The sequence below is a fragment of the Toxotes jaculatrix genome, chromosome 18 (assembly GCF_017976425.1).
Source record: "Toxotes jaculatrix isolate fToxJac2 chromosome 18, fToxJac2.pri, whole genome shotgun sequence".
NCBI classification, from domain to species: domain Eukaryota; kingdom Metazoa; phylum Chordata; class Actinopteri; family Toxotidae; genus Toxotes; species Toxotes jaculatrix.
Window position 1 is genome coordinate 7,107,933 of NC_054411.1, and position 21,941 is coordinate 7,129,873.

Here is a 21,941-nt window from a genome sequence, read left to right on the forward strand (position 1 = left end):
GGTCTTTTGTATTACTTTGCATTGCTGAATGTTGGGGCTGTATGGGGCTGCGTGGTGTTTATGGTCAGAACTATAACTCTTTCCTCTGTCTCGAAAACAATCTAAGCGGTGCACATTCGCCCTTCTCTTATCATTATCGCAAATCCACAAAACAGTAACATGTGCCTGCCCACCGCCCATCCAATCACATGCCTCTGGGAGGGTAACAGGGTTTATTTAAAAGCTGCATCTCGTGCCGGTGAGCACAGGATCTTCTGACCCGCACAAGAAAAAATCTACAGCCGACAAAATGGTTGAATGGACAGACTTCGAGCGCGCCACCATCCAGGACATCTTCGCCAAGATGGACTATGAAGACGTGGGCCCTGCTGCTCTTTCCAGGTGACACGCATTTCCTATTCTGCATTGCTCATTTTCTCGACACGCATTTCATTTCTCAGTCCAACCCCTGTAACACTTATGTGTTTGACATGTTTCCTCAGGTGTCTGGTTGTCTACCCCTGGACTCAGAGGTATTTCGGCAACTTTGGAAACCTCTACAACGCCGCTGCTATCATTGGTAACCCGATGGTTGCAGCTCACGGAAAAACTGTCCTCCACGGTCTGGACCGGGCTGTGAAGAACATGGACAACATCAAGGAAACCTACGCCGAGCTGAGCGTGCTGCACTCCGAGAAACTGCACGTGGACCCCGACAATTTCAAGGTATAAGTCTGTGGAGATACTCTAACTGTCGTTGTGTATGTTGGATCTTTTTTTTTTCGCCTCACCCCTCATGTTGCTGATGTTTTCTGATCCATGCTGTGTTGTCTTGCAGCTGCTGGCCGACTGCCTGACCATCGTGGTTGCTGCTCGATTGGGCAAAGACTTCACTGGTGATGTCCAGGCAGCTTTTCAGAAGTTCCTGGCCGTGGTGGTGTCCTCCCTGGGAAGGCAGTACCACTAGAGAGCTGCAACAGAGGAGAAGAACATGCTGATCATTTGTTTAGAGTCTCTTTGTTTTTGTCTCGAAAGCAAATAAAGCATTGAACAAATTCAACAAGTTGCCTGTGATGATGTTCAGACTAGAATAGAAACGGATATGTGATATTTCTGAGGTAACTGTAATAATTAAAAATAAAGCAACACCTATACAAACAAAAAAGTCATAGAGACAGACAGACAAAATTGCTGAGAAGATGCAAAAACTGATGCAGAGAATTATTACAGAACTTAATGGATCACAAAATCACTGAACCTAGTATCTGACAAATAGTATAATAACAAAAACAACACATACCAATAACAACAATATTAATTTGGTTAATTTATTATGTCAAGTAAAAAAAGTATCTATTTACTAAAGATAACAATAATTAATTCATATTTTTTTTATACTGCATTTATAAAAATGGTTATTTTACTTACACACACATCCGCTTGACTTCATTACGTAACAAATCTTTAATGAAAACTTTTAGTCGTTGCAGCTGTTGTTGAGTCACTACAGGGTCCACCACGTGTGTAATCATTTTGTTAAAAACACTGCATTTACCACAATGCATAGCCTATCATCTCTACATGCTTTTACACGCTGATTAAAACTAGTGAGTTTCTATCGAGTTTTGTTTTGTAAAACTTTGGGGAAACATTTGTAAATTCCGTTATCAGCACGCTTGCCATTAACAGACTTCAGAATCAGTTGACTTATTACAAAAGTCAACACAAAAGAGTTTTAAAATGTTTTCCCCGTTTGCATTTATACATTTAGTTATTGTGCAGAGTAGGCTCAGCTGCAGTCAAAATGAATGAATAACGATTAACTGACCAGGATAATAGTTGCCACTTAATTTCTTGTCCATCGACTAATCGATTACATTTTTGCAGTTCTGTTGAGTGTGACATTTGAATTGCTGATTTTTAAGTCTTTGTAATAGTAAAAAGACTTAAAAATTGTTCTCACTTTTCACCTCTACTCACAAATGACACAAATTATGACAGAAGAACCAGAATGAAAACATTGTTTTGCGTTTTTGCAGTCATGCGTTTATTATTCATCATGCAGAATAAGCTCATGCTGCAGTCTTCCTCATCTTCTCCTGCTGTTTATCGGTATTTCTCAGCCAGGGCCCGAGCCAGAGCAGCCAGGAACTTGTCCATGGACACATGGACCTCGGGGGTGAAGTCATTGGGGAACATGATGGCCAAGACCACAAGGATGCAGTGGGAGAGGATCTGTGAAAATAAAGGTTAATCACAGTATTCGTAAAATTGTGCTAAGGACAGACGCTTCACATAAAGGACTAGCTTTGCCTCTGCACCTTGAAGTTAGCAGGGTCCACTCTCAGAGTGAAGGCGTGCAGCTCACTGAGGTTCAGAAGACCCGCGGTCAGGTTGTCGATTTTGCCCACAGCCTCGGCAACTCCACCCATTATGGTGATCCCGTGCTTCTTCACCGGGGCAGAGCCGGGGCTCAAGTCCTTCCAGTGGGAGAAGTAAGTCTTGGTCTGCGGGTACACGATCAGCATCCTGCGGGAAACATGTAAATGAATACATGTGGTTAATCCAGTCAGCGTTGGAGCGGGTCACATCAGTAGACATTATGCTGTGATATTTACCTGGACAGAGAATCTTTGCCGATGTCCTCCGCCTTTCCAGACACTTTAGCCCAGAAGGCCTTGACTGTGTCCTTGTCCTTAGCAGTGAGACTGGTCATCTTGCTTTTGGTTTGAGTGTTTGTTGAATGCTGTGATCAGCCCAAACCGTGGGGATTTTATACTCGAAACAGAGCGTGGGCACACCCGGGACCACCTCCAAGATAGGCTGCATGAGGCGGTCCGAGTGGTGGGCTGGAGCTTGCATGAGATAAACAAAAATCTTCCCACGAGGGCTCTAGAACCAAACCTTTAACTATAAAAAATACACAGTTATTGGTTTATGTATTTCAGATGTGTATTGCAGGTCTGATATGTATTGCAGGTTAAAGCCTGAGGCAGCTTGTACTGTATTTCCGTAAAAAAGATACCAGCATTTGCAAAAATGGACCTTTTCAGAAATTACCCGAGAACCAAATGTTCAATCACTACCCTGAAATGAAAGAAATAATAGAGCTGATTCAGTGTCTGACTGTAGTTATTATTTTCAGGTGTGACAGGTTTTCCTCTGTTCAAAATTTTCATACATGCTGACACCAAGCAGGTCTGCTTCCAACAGATGTTAAATCTAAGCTTTGCAGCCAAGTACATTTAATAGATTTGTTTATCAATTGGAAACCTTCCAAGGTGATGAGTAAATCCATTTTCTATGTTTTCTGCCAACACATGGCGTGTTTCTAAGGCTTATCTCACACACAACACTGCAGCTGGAAGGGTGGATCCATTCAAAAGAAAGAATAGATACGAGCCCCCCCCCCCCCCCCCCCCGAGTGTGTAGTTTAGCTGATATCTAGAGTAAAGTTATAAGCTGCTGTATTACACCATTGGAAACATTTCAGGTCATATGGAGTTGGTCTTAATTGAATGTACTCTATATAAATAAACTGGCTGTCAGTTATAACCCTTTAATTTTGCCACCAACAAGTTTGGCTTTATTTGACACAGTGGTCCCAGTCAGAGCAGAGAATAAAGCCAGTATGAGGAAAGTGACTGAGATGATGATTTAACAACTGGAGACAAACTGTCAGTCAGAAAAAAAAGACTGAATGGACAGGTCACTGAGCAGATTAGTTTTAAAAATAAATCTGCTCAGTTAACTTCTTTTTTTAATTTAGTAGAATTTTTTTTTTTTAAAAAAAAAGCTTATTTCTGATTGGCTGGTGGGTTTAACCTAGTTCATGACTGTTATGGTTATCTCATCGACTCCTCCCAAAGACAAGCAGCTGTCTGAAGAAAACAGCTGCAGCTGTGACAGAGTTTTTCTTAGAGATTGTGAGCAGTGCACACACACAAAATGCTGCAAGCTATTGCATTGTTTGAAAGAACTGGATGCTGCCTGGTTGTTGTCAGTAGAAACAGGTCACATTAACACACATAAAGTGAAGAGAAAACGTGCTTCATATAGAGTATGGACATACAGTTGTAGGCTGGAGTGTAATTTCTGGATTCAGGTGGGGGTCACAATACCCACTGACAAAATCCTGGACCAGAAACTTTTATATTAGAGGCTTAAATTGAGAAGTCAGGGGAGGTCAGTCATCCCTGAGTTTTGGTCATGACCATCCAGAGTGCACAAGCCATATCCACAACCCAGATATGAGTGTTTATTATTATTATTATTTATTTATTTATTTTATTTATTTTTTCTTTGTTGTTGTATGGCTAAGCCCTCCAACTCCCATGTGAATGAACCCTGTAAGATGTACTTACTTTTCTTGCAGAAGTCCCTTGGGGCGAAGGGTCCATCCAGTTCCAAGGCTTGTCTGCATCTATGATCACAGCTGGCCACAGGCTGAGGACACATCAACCTGTTGAGTCATTTTGATAATTAAAACAAACAGAAAAACATAAAATGCTACTTAAAGAATATTTGTTATTTTCTGATATTTTAGATTTATGATGCTATTCGGATTAACTTTGATTAAGTAGTAGAAGTAAACAGTGCATATAAAATATAACTAATTATATATAAACGACTTGGACGGATTTGATGGTTTTGATGACACTGGTGGATCTTAAAATTAGTAAACCGTGCTCAGCGTTGTTCTGCACCAGGGATTTGCTTGAGACTGAGGGAAGGACTCAGTCAGTTGTTTGTGTTGGTACGCCCTCTAGTGGACTTTCTCCAACTCACTGCAAAAGATGCACACAAATCTTTAAAAAACACACAAAACTTATGTAAATGAAACATACACAAAACAAAGGAACCTGCTGACACATAAACAAACCAACAAGTAAACATGCCGACAAACAGACACGGGTAAAAACAGAACCTCCTTGGCGGAGGAAATAAATGCAATAGAAACTGTGGTCCACATTTATTAATTCATTGTTTTTCCAAAACACACAAATTAGAAGACAAGAAAAACACAACCTCAAATTTTAGATAAACCTTCATCAAACATAAACTAAAGAGCTGTGCGATTACATTAAGTGTGAGCTTAAAAATTCTAAATGTATAAAAAGATAGATACTTAAATAAAAAAAATTGAAAGTTTATAAAAATTCAGTTGCTTAAAAGTGAATATGAAAATCGAGAAAAAACTTCAAAAAGTAATAGAAATTTCTGACATCAATAGCCTGTGCACTTCTGTTCAAGGAATTTGATTTTAGCCATAATATCTATCAGTTTATATTGATATATATTATTTTGAAATTCATATCTTACATGGCACGTCCTTTTAAGACTCCAATCAGTCACTTCCTGGTTCCATGACACATTTTACCAGCATGACCACAGCAGAGGTGGCTCCACCAGTGCTTTCAGTCGTTTCTCAACAAAGTCTTGTTAAATCTTTTAAGCAAAGAATATTACACACACAGATGCACTCTAATCTTTCCTTATAGCCATCCAAAATACCTTCATCTATAAAAATACAATGACCATAGTACCGCAGCCTTCAGAGAGTATCACTGACCTCTCCTGTCTTCCTCACTGATGCCAGGCCTGTGTCAATATCATCACCTCAATATACAGTGTCACTGAGCTGAGAGGAGAGATACGTCTTTAATTTGGGAAATGTGGTCGATACATAAAATACAATTTGTCCTCTGGTTAAAAAGGTGTCGTACGTAAACCATTGCCTGGGAAATTAAAATTCTGATCTTTGGAGGTCATCAATTAAGTCGGAATAAAAAAAATTAATATCAAAAATACTCTAGTGTAAATAAATCTTGTGTATAAATATTGATAGACTGCTGAAGTGGTGTTTTCTGAATTATATTTTCGTAGCACCAATGAGCTCGTTGATGCAAGGGCACTTATCCATAAGAGGGGTGGCTTTTGTTATTCCAAATGACTGTGATGGTCACACACATAATGATGCTACTGTGTAATAGCTATTGTACATATTACAATGACAATAAAGCAACAAATACGAGATCCGTATGAAATAAAAACAAGTGTATAATAATGAACTGTATAATGTTATCATGGTGAACAGTTTTGACTGGTAAGTGCTACTAAAAACAGTGTTGACAACTGGGTTATTGCAAGATTGAACTAATGCTTACACAGCCTTTCTAGATGTTCAGTTTTTCAGATTGTACCACACAAGAAATCCATGTTTTCAACCACCACTGTGATTAAAAAGAGACCACTGTGTACAAAAGCAGCAAACAATGGTGCAAGCTGTCACGTAATTATCTGCACATGTACTTAAATTATGGAGGATGAAAACGAACACACACAAAAACTCAATGTTTTTCTTAATTACACAATTAAAATAAAATCACGCCGTGAATATGAGCAGTTGCAGTGGATTTGCTGTAGAGCTACTGTCGGCTACAGAAGGTGCGAGGTTTATTTTGTTTCACCGGAAGGAGGAGAGGAACCCAAGAGAGGAGACTTAGGTGACACCTAGACAAAAAAACACAAAACAAAACAAGGTATTAGGGCTGAGAACTGTCATTGATGAGTGTTGGTGTATTTTGGCGGAGCAGCTACTTGTATCCTTAGATGGGATTGAGCTTATTATTCTGTATAAACAGTAAGGAAAACTGTGCATAGATGCAAAATTGTGGAAAATCTCTTCTTCTTCCATGACAGATTTCTCTCATTGTTAAATGTTGGTGTAAAATAGTTAGCCTAAGTCAGTAAGTGTGTATTAGCCGTGTATGAGAGCGCTCACAGGGGAAGGAGGCTTTGCAAAGTTGAGGTGAGCGTAAAGAAGCACTGCAATATCATTCTGACTGGCCTCCAGGGCAATGGACAGCGCAGTGCTGCCGTCCTGTAAAAAACACAACAACAGGATGGCGGTGAGAAGATGGGTTTGTCAAGAAAACAAACAAAAAAAAAAAGGCAAAAAGAAGAGAGAGAGACATATAAAGGAAGTAGGAAGGGAAAATACTATGCTTACATTATCGGTGAGAGTGGCATCACAGCCCGGCACTGACAGTAGCTGACGCACAATGTCCACATGACCGTGTTCGCAGGCACACATGAGCGCTGTGGAGCCATCATCATCGCGGATGTTGACCTGTGCCCCACAAGACAGCAGCGCCCGCACCATATCCCCCCGACCGTGGCTAACCGCTAGCATCAGCGCCGTCTGACCAGCCTACAAACACCCATTATTCAACATTTTTAACCTCATCTTCAACATGTGGAGCTAAATCATCATCACTGACAAACTGTCATTAAGGCTGCATTTGTTCACGTGCTGCCACATGCATCTGCAGAACAAGCTCTGCTCTGCACCATGAGAAACAACAGAGCAGAGATCTCATAAGTACCTGTAAACACTATTTCAGCTCTGATTTGAATTTTGTTGTGTGTGGAGCTGCAATAAAACCGAGTGAGCAGTAGAGGGCGCACCTGGCTGGCCTTGGCATTCACGTCCCCTGTGCGCAGCAGCTGTAGGACAGTTTGAAGGTCACTGTCGGAGTGGAAGGCAGCCAGGGCCGTCAGCATGATGGCTGTGTAGCCCGCCTTGTTCTGCTTGTCAGCATTACACAGGCCTGTTAGGTATATAGGGCAATCAGTATGACAGGCAATACAAAAGCAGCACAAGCAAGGATGCAGGATATATCGGAGACGAGATTATCTTAAGGCTGTGTGTGACACTTTAGATGACTGAGGATTGATATGGGACTTGATACATAAAAAGGTGAAATAACTAGTAAAAATATTTAGCAAATCCATCTGAAGTCCCATATTTTAATCTTAATTAGAGTTGGCTGTTAATTTAATATTATTACTTATCATTTCTTCATCTTTTTGTCACAAAAATTTCAACATGATTGGTTTATTGGTTTGCAACTGTCATGTCTGAACAAATACTGTTTCCAAAATGTGCATTTTTTTAATGTAATTTGTTTCAGGAAAACAATCTTGTGTCTCTTTTTTTTTCATTTCTGCCTAAACACTCACTTATTTTCTCACCCACACAACACACATATACACACACGGCTCACCAGTGTCCAGCAACAGTTTCACCACGGGGAAATTGGAGTGGGAGACGGTGTAGTGAAGCGCTGTATTCCCGTTGCCGTCTGCCATGTTGATCACAAACTCCAGCAGCTGAGGGGAGATTGAGGCGAAGGTGTCCATGTAGGCCTTGACAACAGCTGTGTCCGCAGCTTTGTGACAGGACACACGCAGCCACTCCTGCAGCACGGTGGTGTAGGCTGCCCTCTGAGATCAGACACAATGAGGACACTTAGAGACACGTGAACACTAGACAGACTGTTGGTAAATTGCAGGAGCACAGCCACACAGACTGACCATGAGAAGTATATCTAAAATCAGTGAGATAATCATCTTGGTTAAGCAAAATAAATGAAATTGAACACCTACTGCTCCGTGTTGGCTAAAGGCGTTGGGTTCTCCCAGGGCTTTCTGCAGGGCATAGAGAGCTGACATCAGGTTGTCACTCAGCTCCAGTCTGAGAGAGACAAGAAGACAACACGCTGTCAGTCACTGATGCTTAAAGACATTTTGAAGGTCACGGACGGTCTGTTAGCTATGTGTATGTTTACCTGACTTGTTTGGCTGATGCTGAGGCAGTGTCGTTTTTGTTGCTTTCAGTTGCTGGCTTTGACTCCAACTGGCTTGAGCGGATGGTCGTTTCCGACTGGACGGTGTATTGTTGCTTGGTGACCTCGGTGGTTTTAGTGACACACTGTGATGATGAACAGGTAACTGAGGACTTTACGGAGCTTTGCTCTGGAGTGGGATCAGAGCTTGATGATGTGGAGGTGATCTCCCATGTGACTGTGTGCTTTTCTAATGACTGGTTAACAGTCTCTTGAGGGGCAGAGTCGCTTGCTGGACACAAAGGAGTCGGGGAGGGGTCTGAGGCTGGTGGCTGTGAGGCACATTTCTGCACAACAGTATCCGTTGCTGGTGACTGGGGGACTTTGTCCGGCAGTTTTGTGTCTACAGTTGAAGACTGGTTGGGACTCTGCCGTGTTTCTGGAATGACGGCTGGTATATTTGCAGCAGTCTGCTGAGGTACGCTGTTGCTTTCTTGTGGCTGAGAAACCTTGGTGCCGGTTGCTTGCTGGTGCTGGACTGTAGGTTCTGGTAGTTTTTCTCTTGCTTCGTGATACTCACTGGAGTCACTCCCCTCGTCTGAACTCTCGCTGCTGCTGTCGTCTGACGACGTGGATTCATAACTGCAAGAAAATAATATGTTTTAATGTGAAACAGCTCCAACTCTTTGCAGACACATGCATTTCTACTTTGTAACTCTAACCTTTGGCTAGAACAGACTCTGTTGAGTGTGAACATTCATTACTCTCTTCCATCTAGAGAGAAATTCAAATCCCAAATCTGGGATGAAACACTATTACAAGGGAAGCGCCACTGCCACAGCACTCAGACTGATTGGTGGTCTGCAGTCACTGACACCTACCCTCCATTGACTCCAATGAACTGTAGGTTTTTCTTAGTGGAGGGAGAGCCTGGTTCACCTTCTGCCTTCCGCTTCATAATGGACCTCAGAGACTGAGGAGATGTGGCTGGAAAATAATCATACAGAGAGTTGGAACATGGCATGCAATTAAAACAAGTTAGAAGGATAGTCAAGGTGTGTTCTGAACAACGCTCAGTCCAGTTACCTGTCTTAGGACCATCTTGCGACTGGATGGTCTCCGTGTTTGTATGCAGGTGTGTCTCTCCTTCTTTAGATGTGCCTACAGCGATGGCAAGATTAGCTACAGGTACCGAGGTGGACAACTCGCTCTTTAGGACATCGCGCACCTGCTTGGAGCTGACTGCAATCGGCAGCTCAACCGGAGCATCTGTGAGACAGAAAGAAGACTTAAGACTTTCAACTATAGCTAATGAAATATGTTATGGGGGTAAACAATAAAACCAAAGTAAACTGCTTTATCCAAAAGTTTTCATAAGCTGTTAACACAAGCTCATTTCTAAGGTTTCACCCATAAATGTGACAGAAAACATGAGGGACGCAGAGCTGTTGACTCAAAAGCTCATTGACAGTCAACAAACACTGAACATCACATGCCTCACAGGCCTGCTGCATTGAACTGTTTAGGTAGAGTAATAAAGTGTTATCCTTGGTCATACACTACCAACTGAATGCAGACCTTCAGCTTGTCCTCTGTGGTGGCCCTCCAGGACTCCACCAGCTGGCTGAAGGGAGGGGGAGCTGCAGGTCTCTGCTCGGAGCAGTGTGCCCACCTCCACCACAGTAGGCTGCTCCAGTGTGTACACCTGGATTCCCACAGTTCTCTGTTCCCTCTGTTGGGGCTGCTGTGTGAAGCTGACCAGAGTGTGCAGGCTGCAGCCTTGTGGCTCCTGCCAGCCCATGCTGGTAGCCATGACTGGATGTTCTGCCTGAGGAGTTTTCTGGACTGCTGCTACCTGCTGCTGTGCAGCCTGCAGCTCCTGCATTGTCCTCTTTAGCTTGCCCTCAAGCTGACCCACTTGACTCCTAAGAGCCTCTGTCTCTGGCAGCAGCCCAAGGTCCTCCTCCCGAACCCCAACTCCCACCTCGCGACTGCGCTTGGAGTCCTCCGGTCCCACTCCGATGGTGCGCACTTCCCGCTTTGCATCCGGTCGGGCTCCACCCACAATTACCGTGTCCTCAATTTCACACCCTGAGTCTTGTTTGGAGACCTCAGGTGTGGTGGGAGACAGCGGCTCTGCTGACTTGTTACTGCTCTTAGCTCCAGTGCTCTGTTCTTCTTCAGGGATGTCGATGTAGAGCTCCCCTCGGGAACGACCTCGATTGAAACCCAGAGTGTGGCCCAGGAACTTCTGGCTCTTCAGCTGGACGCTGAGCTGCCTTTTCTCCTCCTGCAGCACAGAGATTTTCACCTGGAGCACAGGGATGGTCTTCACCTGCTCCTCCAGCTCCCTTATCTTCCTGAGGGCTGCCGCCATCTGCTCCCTAACGTGCTGCAGGTGGGCTGGGGTTGGGGTCACTGGAGTGGAGAGGCCAGAGCTTAGGGGGGTAAAGGATCCGCCTCCACCCTGGGCTCGGTTGAAGCTGTGTGCACTGCTGATGGAGGTGTTAGAGCCTGCCACACTGCTGTGCATGCTGCTCAGGTTGGAGAACCTACGCCCCTCTTTCTCCTCTTCCAGCTTCCTGCGTGCATCCAGCAGGGTCTTCTCCACTCTGGCAGTGCTGAAGCTGGGTCTCTGTGATGTGTGGTAGCCCGGGGCACAGTAGGAGAAGGACGAGTGCCGGCTGTCCATGCTGGCATTGGAGCACAGAGACTCTGTGGATGTCCACCAGGAGCCGGCGTAGCCATAGCCACGGGGCAGGGAGCCATAGCGTGGCCGGCGTTGGATAGGCACCTTCTTGATAGTATTTCCCTTCTCTATGTCGTTAACATATTTGAGGAAGTCTAGGTCCAGACGGTAGCCATAGGGGGTCTCCACTGAGTAGGGCGCCTCCTGTTCTTTGCCGTGCAGGGAAGGGGGAGCAGGCGGGTTGAGTTTCCCTGAGGGGAAGGAAATCAACTTTAAACAAACGGAAATCTGCGTCTAATCTTGGGCTCAGACTTTAGAAAATGGCATTAACTCTGGGCTACTGTGTATTTATGTATGTACTCCGAAACAATCACCAAATTAGGCACAAAGTGGAATAACGCAGTTCACGATAACCTGACCCTCTACATGTTGGGATATCACAACTGTTATATGACCAGGACATTCTCTGACAGTTTAGATCTCAACAAAAAGAATCAATTGTTTCAAAATAACTTCATTATCATGTTGAGTATTATTAGTAAAAAGAAATGGAAGCTGCACCTGGGAAGCCGGGGTCCATATGCAGCACCTGAGCCATAATGAGCCTGTGGCTGGTATTCAAACACTCACCCACCAACTCTCACCTGTGGAGACACAAAACACATTCAAATTAGAAACGAGCATCACAAATATTTTTAAAAAGAACAAGAACAACAAATTATTTTTCTTGCAGACATAACAAGACGGGGTGAATCATTCATGATTGATCATACCAAACCAAACAGAAACCTCACAAGATCAGTGTTTATACGGACATCTTATACTATACAGATGTGAGTACTTCACTTCACGTGGCTTGTATTTGAGCATTAAATTATTGCTCTTTCTGACCATATCGTTCTTTCAGTATCTTGGTCAGAAATAGTTTTACTCTTTGTTCCACTACTTCACCCTCCTGCCTCCCTCTCTAATTTTATCCGTTCATTTTTCAGAGAGTAGTGGGTCACAGTCGATTGTGTGTTTGTTTCTGTTCTTAGCATTCAGAGAAGAAGTTTCCTGGCAGCTAATTCCAGGACAGAGGTTTGAGACTGCCAGTTACAGCCTTATTAGGAATCATCTGTGCACGCTAACTTCGCCTCTCAAATTAGGGTTTACAGACACTCTTTCTCTCCCTCACTTTCTCCACAACTTCCCCCTCCTCTTTCTTCTCTATTAGTTCTCTCTTTATGCTTTTCCGGAGATGTCTCCCCCTTTCAACGTCAGCTGATGATCAGGAGGTTTCAGCTGGTCACTGTCTCTCTCTTTCCTGCTGAATTCACTTGCTCATTTCTTAGATAAACTTTACCAGAGGTAATGCATTTTGACTTGTTATAAACAAAAGACTGTGCTTTTTCCTCCCACAAAGAGCAACACAGTGCCAGCAACATTGTAGAGGCCACAACGCCAGTGCCTCTGAGTTTGTGTCTGCTTGGAAAAGATTAACTTTCTAGGTCATCACATTGTGGGAACTGGGGATGTAATGTTTAAGCCATCCAAAGATTTAGCCAGTTGAACATCGTTATATTACAGAGATTTTAAGGAGCTAAGATCAGAAATTAGAACTGCAAACCTCCACTTTGTTTTTTAGGACATACTCGGTTCACTTCAGTTTAAGGCTGGTTTTCTGTTTCTTCAGCGAGAAGTGAGTCTCCCTCTCTCTCTCTTTCTCCCTCTCTCGCTATCTTGTGACCCTAGTCAGTGCTTGCTCGTTTGTGAAAAGTAGGACACTTGGAAACACTGACTAAATTGACTTGGTATTTTTGAAGTCCTGTAGTCAGTTTAATGTCTCAGTGTGATTTCCCTTATCTGCGTCCCTTCATCACCCTCTCATACCAAGACTGCCACACACACTGTCAGACATGGAAATGGTGTTTGTGCGCACACACTGACCCGCCCACATTAAAATGAACAGAACTGAACGCACTTCTTACTCCGAGGTGGTGAGAAAATGTCCCACCGTTAAATTGAATATGACAGAGCCCCAACACCAAGCTAATATATCTCAGCTTACACATGAGGAATTTATCAGATGTCCCAGATGTAAATTTTAAGACTGCCTTACATGAATGAGATTTGCAGAAAAAGAAGAAGATAGGGAATGCTGCTGGAATCCTGAAGGATCCCAAAAAACACAAGACGATAAAAAAGCTACTCTTTCATCACAAGATAAAAATGTTTTTACTGATCTGGAATAATTTAATGCAACATATAAAAAAGAAGAATTAAAAGCAGCTCAGGGAAGTTTTGGCTCCCCGTCTTCATGACACAGTGTAAGAGTCTGTTTATCTCCAGTATGGAATGAAAGTGTTAGATTGATTATGTGCTGCGTGCTGTACAGTGTGGTGTGGGAATGGCTACATGTGTGAGAAAGTGAGAGCAGGACAGAGAGAAGGCGAGTGGTTGGGAGTGAGACAGCATGAATGTGTATGTGTGTGAGAGTACGTGTACAGGAGGGTGGAGGACAGCACTGACAGGGGACAGTTGATGAGATATAATTAGAGTCTGCAGTTTAGCCAGCAAACATCCCAGCAAAGCAGACGTGACGGATGACATAGTCCACTCGATTCCTCTTTGAATTTGAAAATTCTTCCACTCCTTCAAATTATATCTTCACTCTCAAACTCGCATTATTCTCTGCTTCAAATGTCTCATTCCTTATGGCGTCTCCCAGTTCCATTTCTCCCACATCGCCCCCTCAAAACGCCCACGGCTCCGGGCCTCCACATCTGCTTCTCCAACAGTGGCTCATTGGGTGTTTCAGATGTGTTAGCAAGTGTGTATGTATTCCCCCTGTGAGTGTGTGTGTGTGTGTGTGGGGTGGAGTGGTTGACCTTCCTCCCTCTCTCTCAGCTCTCAAACAGAGTTCCTTTGAGATGACATCTGAACAGAAACCAGTGTGCGCCCTTCCCCAGTGCCACACTACCATTCTTCAGATGACTCTCCCTGGCTAGCTTCATCCAGGACAAATGCCTTGCCCCCATTTTGCACCTCCTACCTCCCCATATAGCTGCATACCATAGTAAAGGAAGTTAACATTGCCTGGACTACTCCCTCCATTCCCTGCTATTAAGATTAAGACAACCCTCGGGGGGTAAGATGCAGGTCACCCAGCACAAATTACACGTCTGCAGTACGTCCTGTAAGATGTCACGAGAATAATCGCATTATACTGTAGCTTCTTTGACCTCTCGCTTCTTTGAGATCGGGTTTGTACATACAAGGGAGCTTCAGGTTCATTTATTTACAGTCACACTTTTGCATGCAAGCACATGGAGGATTAACAAATCTGATTTGATTTACAGAATGTATATAGATTCCTGTGTCTTTTGGAGCATCAGAAGATTGAGACCACCCTGAAGAGTCATTTAAAATGCCAGGCTTCATTTCGAGGTCAGCTCTCCCACGTTTATCAACTCATTGCTTCCATTCATTGAGTCACCTTATTATTATTGCCATTACAAAGGATTAAACCTCAGTATTGCTAAGTCAGAAATACCACTATTTGCACCACCCGGAGAAGATCTTTATGGATTTTTCCACTGCATTACTTACTCTCTCAGCCTTTGGCGATTGCTATTCTGCTCAAGCTTGGGAATGGTTTGTGAATTAGGAAAAGAGGGATTTATTTTCCACTTCATACCAGCTGCTTGCGCTGCAAGGACGGGATCTCTCCTCCCCAGGCTCCTTGCTCTCCCTTCCTTTTCTTGCACTCTTACAGTCAGCACCTGTGGGAAACAAGAATAAAGGAAACTTGAACTCTGGCAGTCACAGATTTTGATTTTAACAGTTTGTAGCACAGAAAAAATGTTAAACACACGAAAATAAAAGCTGAATACGTAGACGTGTAAAAATAAAAACTCCATTAAAGGTGTGTAGCTCTGTTGACACAGAGATAAAAACAGGTTACAAAAGAGTGGCCCCCGCAAGACTATAAACACAGGTTGCAAAGCCAGAAAAAACATTCCAAAACATTCCAGTGGTTTTGACAGACAAGCCGGATGTGAACAATATACCCCCATGAGATGCCAATCACTCTCTGAGCTCCTTGTAGTGCAGCCTGGATGAAGCCTGATCCATGCAAAGCAACTCTCCTCCTCTCCCAGCTTTCCAGAAACACTTTCCCCCACCCCATTCCATTCTCCAATTCAAGGCTCTCTAATCAATTCAAGGCTGGGCGCCTCCCTGCCATGTGATTGGGCAATGTTTTCTGTTTTCTTGCCTCTGTGACTAACACATCTAAATCCACTGGCACACACACCCACACACACCCTCCAGTTTGGTGGGAACAGCCATCACTTGCTTTGCACCTTTAAAGACTTAAGGCTAGACTGATTTCACGAGCCTTATAATGCGCTCCCTTCATGGACAACACAGACTTGAAGCCTGTGCTGCAGCTACTGCGTGCATGTCCACCAGATAAGCTGTATGACTGTGTCTGCTGATTCTCATGCTTTGGCTCCAGCTGCTGTGCTCCAGAGTCAGGCCGCTGTGCAAGCGTGGACGACATTTTGTCAGAGGGTCTCAAAGCCTAAAAAAATGCTGATGGGTGACCTTTGCATAATATCATAACAAGACATGCTGTTGTTCAGTCCATTGTTTCATACTGTTGTCATGCCAATACCACAGAGGGTGGAAGGGTAGGGGGAGAAACAGACCTTTTAGACTGGAACGACAGCCAAATCACAAAGAGCCATTCATTCAGCCTCTAGTTCCACAGCTGGTTCTAATATAAAGCAAGGAGGGGCATCTCAGAGAGAGAGAGAGAGAGACAGAGGCCGAGAGAAATAGTGTGTGTATGAGTGTGTGGCAAGGAAATTTGCCTCAAAACAAACAAACAGTTGATGAAGTGCTGTTATGGACTCACACACTGACAGAAATTAAGTGACTGATATCTAGATTTACAAGCGCCTGAGGGTCCGAAATGACTTGCTATCTGCTCTACTAATGATGTATGATAATGAACAAAACACATACACATGAATACATACCTGTCTGAATATTGAAACTCTAGAAATTACTCTCAAAGGATTAAAGACAGTGAACTATCTGGACCTTTTAGTTATAACCCAGTGGTGGTGCAGATGTCAAATACTTGTGTAAGACAAATACCATACATTACAGGAGACAACTCGAACTCCCATTGACTCCCACACAGCACAGATGAAAACACACAGATCCCCCAACACACCAACACTGTCCCAGGCCTGAAGACTCCCACAGATCAACAAACATAGCTGTAGCTTTTAAGTTGATTTACTCAGGTAAGGGCACCAATGTAAGTAAAGCCAAATGATGAAGCTGTTTTTAATTTCTCTGTCTTAATCATGATAAATCTGGCAATGTGATGATTTGATGATGACATTTTTGATTTAATAACAAGTAGAAACATCTTAGCAACAGCCTGATGACAAGATACACCTTTTTCTGAGGTCAGTTTCTCATAGGAAGGCTCTCAAACTGACATTTGCCGGTGCATGTGTCACTCACATCATACCAAGCTAATTGATGTTGCAAAACACAGACAGTATGTGGCAACAGTGTGGAGTATCATGCAGAAAGGGTTACAGGAAAGGGAGCTCCATCTTTCTATTCCCTAAGGATCCAGAAACAACCCAGTCACTTCCTCCCAGCCCAGGAGAAAGAGCAACAAGGAGAAGGAGAGCATAAATGAGAAAGAAAAAAAAGGAGCAGGGGTAAGGGGGAGAAAGCAGAGGAGAGCAGTACAGTATGTGAGGGAGGGTGGGAGAAAAAGAGTGGGAATGTGAGGAAAGAAAGGCAAAGTTGCAAGGGGGTGGGGTGGGGGGAATGCTGCTGAGAGTTTTAGATGGAAACTTCTCGAATGAGAAGACCATGACTGTTCTCAGATTTGAACTCCGCTAGTATGAATCCCTGCAAATCCTGCTGCTGACACCAGTCTAGAGTTTACTCCTGTTAATGCAGGAAGAACATCAGAAAGATCGCACAGAGGGCTGCAGGAGCTGCTCACAATGAGGAAATAAAGTTTCAAAGGACCTTTCCTCATAATCTTAAATGGCTCCGCCTAGAAGATTACCATCATTTGTACATTCCACCCCTAAATATAGACCGACAAAGAATGGAGAATCCCTATGAGAAGCTGCACTTTGTCTTACTAAATAAAGCTAATTGTTGTTCAGAGGCTTTTTCTCTCAGACTAACATGCCGCAAAAACCTTAATATAGACGTGCAGTAGAGTTTTAAATGTTACATTAAGATCACAACAGGAGACACGGATGTTGATCTATCTACTAAGACCTCTTTGTCCTCCTCCTCCTCACTCTGCAGCACAGATGGCTTCATTCAGCCAACTGGTCCTGAATGAATAATAAATCAGAAAAATTACAACAAATTTCTCTCCATAAAAGCTACAGAATGATAAATGTAGCCATTTGTCACCAAGCACAATGTGGCTGAACGGTGTACGTCACTGCTTGATAGACGGGGCCTTCATCGTGTGTAACTAGGCCAGATGATCGCATATTGACATGGTTATACAGTGTATTCTTGTGCTGCGGGTGGACATGTGGTTTTTCTGACTAATCTGGGCTTTAAACTCAGGACAGTGAAATCATAACCCAATGGGACGTCCCCTCCAGGATTCTCTGCCCTTTAGCAAAGAGCCCTGTTTTTTACATTAAGGAGCAGTGGTATGGAGGAGCAGACGGCACTGGGCTGGAGCAGTCTGGTGCTGGCTAGAGTACGGCCAAAGGGAGGGGCTGGGAAGCTCACATTACTCCTGGAACAGGAGCAGAGTAAACACCCGCCGGTCTGCTATTGGTCATTGTACTGACCTCCAACAGGAAACTGAGCAAGGGTGGGACTGAGCGGCAAGGAGCGGCACCGGAAAAAAGAGACAAAAAAAAAAAGGCATTTGGGAGAAAATTCCTGTGCAGTTGTGGAGGTGGGGATTAAGGATGATGCCAAACAGAGAGGTTGAACGCTGCACTGTGTTGAGGAAACTATGGGGTCTGGAGGGGAGGAAGACAAAGTCCAGACAGCAGTCAGATGGGCGGTGGAGAGCTGGTCAGAGCACCAGTGTTGGGGTTAAAAGCTCAGGTCGGCGTGTGCTGTGGTACTGAGCGGATGGCACAGCAGAACAGAGGAAGTAATCTTACTGAGGCGGCAATCTAGCTAAGTGGTTCCCTCTCAGGGATCTTATCAATTGCTTCCTGATTCAAGGAGAGCTGTTGATCAAAAGACTCTGTGGACATTAAGACAACAAAACAGGCCAAGGAAACCTCCATACCACTCATTATTTGAGTGCTTTACTGGACAGAACAGTCCATCTTGCTTTTCTGAGTGATTAATGTATTAAAGGAGATCAAGTCAGATTATTCGTGCAGATAATGAATTACTGTCTCTAGTACCTCAAAAGCCAGATTAGACCATATGTTCACTGAAAACATTACTGGTTGCCCCAGTCAATTAAGTAAAGTAGGAGTATTAAAACTCACTGTCCTGACCAAATCAGGCCAATGTTACTACAATAACACTGGGCTGTATATTTATCCCCACTTTATAAACTAATCCACCTCTTACACAAAAACTTTTTGTTTGATTATCTCAAAATTATGTTGTGAAAAGTGTAAAATAACACAATATTTGAGTTTATGCTCATTTCTGATTTAAATGGGGTACACAGTAAGAAGAAACTTAATTTGACTGCGTTCATGAACAGTGAAAAAGTCCATTAACAACATCATAGATCCTTATTTCACTAACCCTCCTCATTTAAAGTTATGCAATAAATAATTATTATCGCGTATTGCTTTACCAGAACAGATCATTTGTCTTGCAGTAAAACTGTCCAAAATAGTTCATCTGTAGTAGAGGCCAGACAGGGACAGACAGTCTCACGCAGGTTCAGGGTGTAATTTCATTAGCTTCGCTAAACCATTTAAATGCCCGGCGTGTGTCCCAGTGTGCAAATGGGGTTTATAACCCTGCATTCCACCACAGCACCCCTTCATCCAAACGCTGTAATGAGACAATCACATTCCAGCTCAGGACAGAAAAAAAAAATGCTGAAGGAAACTCCAGCTGCAGACAAACCTGAGCAGGAATTCCCAAACTTGAAGCCTGGAGGACTCCCAGGGGTCTCTAATGGGATTCCAGGGGGTCCCCAGGCCAATGAGGAAGAGTCAGTTTTCACTATTATTACACTCACGCTCACTAGATCTCAAAACAATAAGGAAATATTCAGCTGCCGGTTTCTTAGGTCCACCTGGCTAAAACTATTAGAGTGTCCCTGCCATTTCTCCTGCCTTCATGACGATTATAAAGTTCAGTTTTTAACCAGCAGATGTAACTTGACTGCCACTTTGGCGGCTGTAGCTGGCCGTGCTGTTGAACTGTACTGTAATATGAGAATTAAAAATAACCACAAACCACTATAGCCTGCCCATGTAACGGCATGAATGACAGGACAGAGCCCATCTGAGTGCCACGCAGCTGCTACAATCTCTGGCTATTTGCTAGAAGGTGATTTAATACAGCCAGCAGACCATTACACAACAGCAGGACAGTAGTGCATTGTATGATGCAGTGTAACAGGCCGATGACTACACCCCCACATCCTGCCAAGTTCTGCATGTCCTTCACCAGAACAACATCTGATGTGTTTACTGATGTATCTGGGCGGTCTGCAACACACATCATAAGACATCTTGTCACACAAAGTTAATAATTAAAAAACAATCATATATATTAAAATAAAACAATTAGATTGAATCTAAGCATGGTCCCTGTTAAAACCCTATAATAAGCTTATGAAGGGAAATCAGTGAGAGCCACCGTGGTACTTCAAGAAAAACTGTTTTGCCTCTACAAATGTGACTCATAGTCTTGTTTACCTTCCTCCTGCCCTGCTGACACACAACTCCATCAGACCTCATCCATCTTCTGAAGATATAAACTCCCCTCGGTGACCACTGACCAGCTTCAAGCGGGCGAGCGAGCGAACGGAAGGAGGGCAACACGCGGCAACGAAAAGCTGATGAACATCTGGAACTCATGAAAACTTGCAGAATGCACAGACCCACCCTCTCCCCCGAGCCCTTATAGTCTCCAGTGAGCTTGTTTTTCACTTTTTCTTTTTTTGAAAAATAAAATAAAATAGATTGTTGCAACAGATCACGTGCGGGGCATGGGGAAAAGTTTCATAATGAAGGGCAGACAGAAACAAACGCCCAAATGTGTGGCTGGTTTAGAAATGACGAATGGGTTCAGATTTGGCAACGCAACCTACAGTATACTGTAAGATCGCTGCAACACTGACAATCCTGCTTTAATCAATGAAAAGTTGAGGGCGCGGGGGGGGGGGGGGTTCAAATAACGACAATAACAACACAGGCTGTGTGCTATGAATTTTACAAGGATACCGTATAGAAAATGCACAGCTTTTCTCTCGAGATAATTTCCCTACGAGATCAGAATTAAAACCACTGAAAAACAAGGTCAGAATAAGCGCACGCCTCCGTAGCACAGACGCACCCTTAGTTGCACCGGAATTATCAATGTATGTGATGCTAGAGATTTTTGGTTAACGGCGCTCCTCGCCACCGTTCAGCCTGAGTTAGCCTCCAAATGATGCTCTGAACAAAAAGGCACGCACCGGAGGAGCGACCATGAGACTCAGCTGAACATTCCTCTGGAGGCAAAGAAATACTGCGGTGAAATTAAAAAAGCCAATTATTCGGAACATTAGGCAGAAATTGTGAGCATAGCCAGAGATTTAGAGGTTTAGGATGTAAAAAAAAAAATAAAAAGATGAGCCGTTACTTCGCAGAGACAGGACCGGGGGAATGGGCAGGACCGACGCTTCACAAAAGAAGTCTCACTCACAAGAAGGCGCCTCCGTCTGAAGCGCTTTAAAATACAGTTTGACTAAAAAGAGTCCAAGCTTTGAACCAGAGGAGCTGTAAGTGTTTTCTCTTTTCTGTCTTTTTTTTTTCTTGCTGTTCTTACCTGCCCTCTGGAAATCCTTTCCGCCGCCTCGGCCCAGGAGCGCTCACTGACAGAGAGACAAAAACACCGCAGCCAAGATGCTCCGCGCCCCCCTCCCGCTCCTCTTAAAGGGCCAGCAGACCCGACGCCAAGCAGGGATCTCACGCACTGTCTATACCCTCCGTCATCTTCAGGGGTCATGGAGGATCCGAAAAACCCCCCCGTAGAGGATCCGCGCTTCTTCTAGGGCCTAGAAAAGAAAAGCTTCAAGGAGATTCAAATGCTTCCACCAACCTTCAGTGACTTTAAATTCAAGCACCACCAGGGCCCTATGTGGACATGAAGAACATCAATGGAGGCAGAAGTGTTCAGATCTTTTACATTACAATACCTCAAGGTACAATTACTCCATTAAAAGTAAAAGTCAAAAGCAAAACTACTCATTATGAGAATAAGCCTTATCAGTGTGATATTATAACACTGAATGTTTATTATCACAAATGCATTACTATATATGCAGCATTTAATGTTGTGACCAGTTAAAGTGAAGCTATTTAAAACTGTTAGATAAGGTTATAGTTTGATCTATTACTGTGCATCATATTTTATAAACTGATCAAATAGATTACATGTAAAACATA

At 43.5% G+C, this 21,941-nt stretch overlaps 3 protein-coding genes across 7 annotated transcripts; 1 reads left to right on the plus strand and 2 right to left on the minus strand.

Moving 5' to 3' along the window:
* The first annotated feature begins 268 nt into the window (after nucleotides 1-268).
* Nucleotides 269-946, plus strand: LOC121198154 (hemoglobin subunit beta-2). The gene is made up of 3 exons (XM_041062073.1): nucleotides 269-381; nucleotides 483-705; nucleotides 818-946. The coding sequence occupies exons 1-3, from the start codon at nucleotides 290-292 to the stop codon at nucleotides 944-946; spliced, it is 444 nt and encodes a 147-aa protein (XP_040918007.1). The 5' UTR covers nucleotides 269-289.
* A 1,115-nt stretch (nucleotides 947-2,061) lies between these two features.
* LOC121198120 (hemoglobin embryonic subunit alpha) lies at nucleotides 2,062-4,799 on the minus strand. 2 transcript variants are annotated; one of them, XM_041062000.1, is made up of 5 exons: nucleotides 4,664-4,674; nucleotides 4,344-4,441; nucleotides 2,598-2,889; nucleotides 2,301-2,508; nucleotides 2,062-2,214 (listed from the first exon to the last, which is right to left on the minus strand). In XM_041062000.1, exons 3-5 carry the CDS (start codon nucleotides 2,693-2,695, stop codon nucleotides 2,086-2,088), a joined length of 435 nt encoding a protein of 144 aa, XP_040917934.1. In that variant the 5' UTR covers nucleotides 2,696-2,889; nucleotides 4,344-4,441; nucleotides 4,664-4,674; the 3' UTR covers nucleotides 2,062-2,085. The 2 variants fall into 2 exon arrangements, with proteins under 2 accessions (XP_040917934.1, XP_040917933.1); XM_041061999.1 differs by having other exon boundaries at nucleotides 4,344-4,799.
* Nucleotides 4,800-4,939: 140 nt separating this feature from the next.
* Nucleotides 4,940-21,386, minus strand: kank2 (KN motif and ankyrin repeat domains 2). 4 transcript variants are annotated; one of them, XM_041061994.1, is made up of 13 exons: nucleotides 21,322-21,386; nucleotides 14,978-15,062; nucleotides 11,860-11,942; nucleotides 10,188-11,549; nucleotides 9,696-9,878; nucleotides 9,491-9,596; nucleotides 8,613-9,251; nucleotides 8,431-8,518; nucleotides 8,049-8,268; nucleotides 7,450-7,592; nucleotides 6,992-7,192; nucleotides 6,764-6,862; nucleotides 4,940-6,492 (listed from the first exon to the last, which is right to left on the minus strand). In XM_041061994.1, the coding sequence occupies exons 3-13, from the start codon at nucleotides 11,894-11,896 to the stop codon at nucleotides 6,436-6,438; spliced, it is 3,135 nt and encodes a 1,044-aa protein (XP_040917928.1). In that variant the 5' UTR covers nucleotides 11,897-11,942; nucleotides 14,978-15,062; nucleotides 21,322-21,386; the 3' UTR covers nucleotides 4,940-6,435. The 4 variants fall into 4 exon arrangements, with proteins under 4 accessions (XP_040917928.1, XP_040917929.1, XP_040917932.1 ...); XM_041061995.1 differs by lacking the exon at nucleotides 21,322-21,386 and adding an exon at nucleotides 20,208-20,315; XM_041061998.1 differs by lacking the exon at nucleotides 21,322-21,386 and adding an exon at nucleotides 20,208-20,315 and having other exon boundaries at nucleotides 14,890-15,062.
* Between the last annotated feature and the right edge of the window lie 555 nt (nucleotides 21,387-21,941).

Excerpts from the sequence above, each read along its gene's own strand:
- LOC121198154 (XM_041062073.1), top strand. The coding sequence starts at position 290 with ATGGTTGAATGGACAGACTTCGAGCGCGCCACCATCCAGGACATCTTC. Across the intron at positions 382-482 it reads GGCCCTGCTGCTCTTTCCAG|GTGTCTGGTTGTCTACCCCT; the intron begins GTGACACGCATT and ends ATGTTTCCTCAG. Across the intron at positions 706-817 it reads TGGACCCCGACAATTTCAAG|CTGCTGGCCGACTGCCTGAC; the intron begins GTATAAGTCTGT and ends GTTGTCTTGCAG.
- LOC121198120 (XM_041061999.1), bottom strand. The coding sequence starts at position 2,695 with ATGACCAGTCTCACTGCTAAGGACAAGGACACAGTCAAGGCCTTCTGG. Across the intron at positions 2,509-2,597 it reads GGCAAAGATTCTCTGTCCAG|GATGCTGATCGTGTACCCGC; the intron begins GTAAATATCACA and ends TGTTTCCCGCAG. Across the intron at positions 2,215-2,300 it reads TGGACCCTGCTAACTTCAAG|ATCCTCTCCCACTGCATCCT; the intron begins GTGCAGAGGCAA and ends TTATTTTCACAG.
- kank2 (XM_041061994.1), bottom strand. The coding sequence starts at position 11,896 with ATGGCTCAGGTGCTGCATATGGACCCCGGCTTCCCAG. Across the intron at positions 9,597-9,695 it reads GCAAGATGGTCCTAAGACAG|CCACATCTCCTCAGTCTCTG; the intron begins GTAACTGGACTG and ends ATTATTTTCCAG. Across the intron at positions 8,519-8,612 it reads GCATCAGCCAAACAAGTCAG|ACTGGAGCTGAGTGACAACC; the intron begins GTAAACATACAC and ends TGTCTCTCTCAG.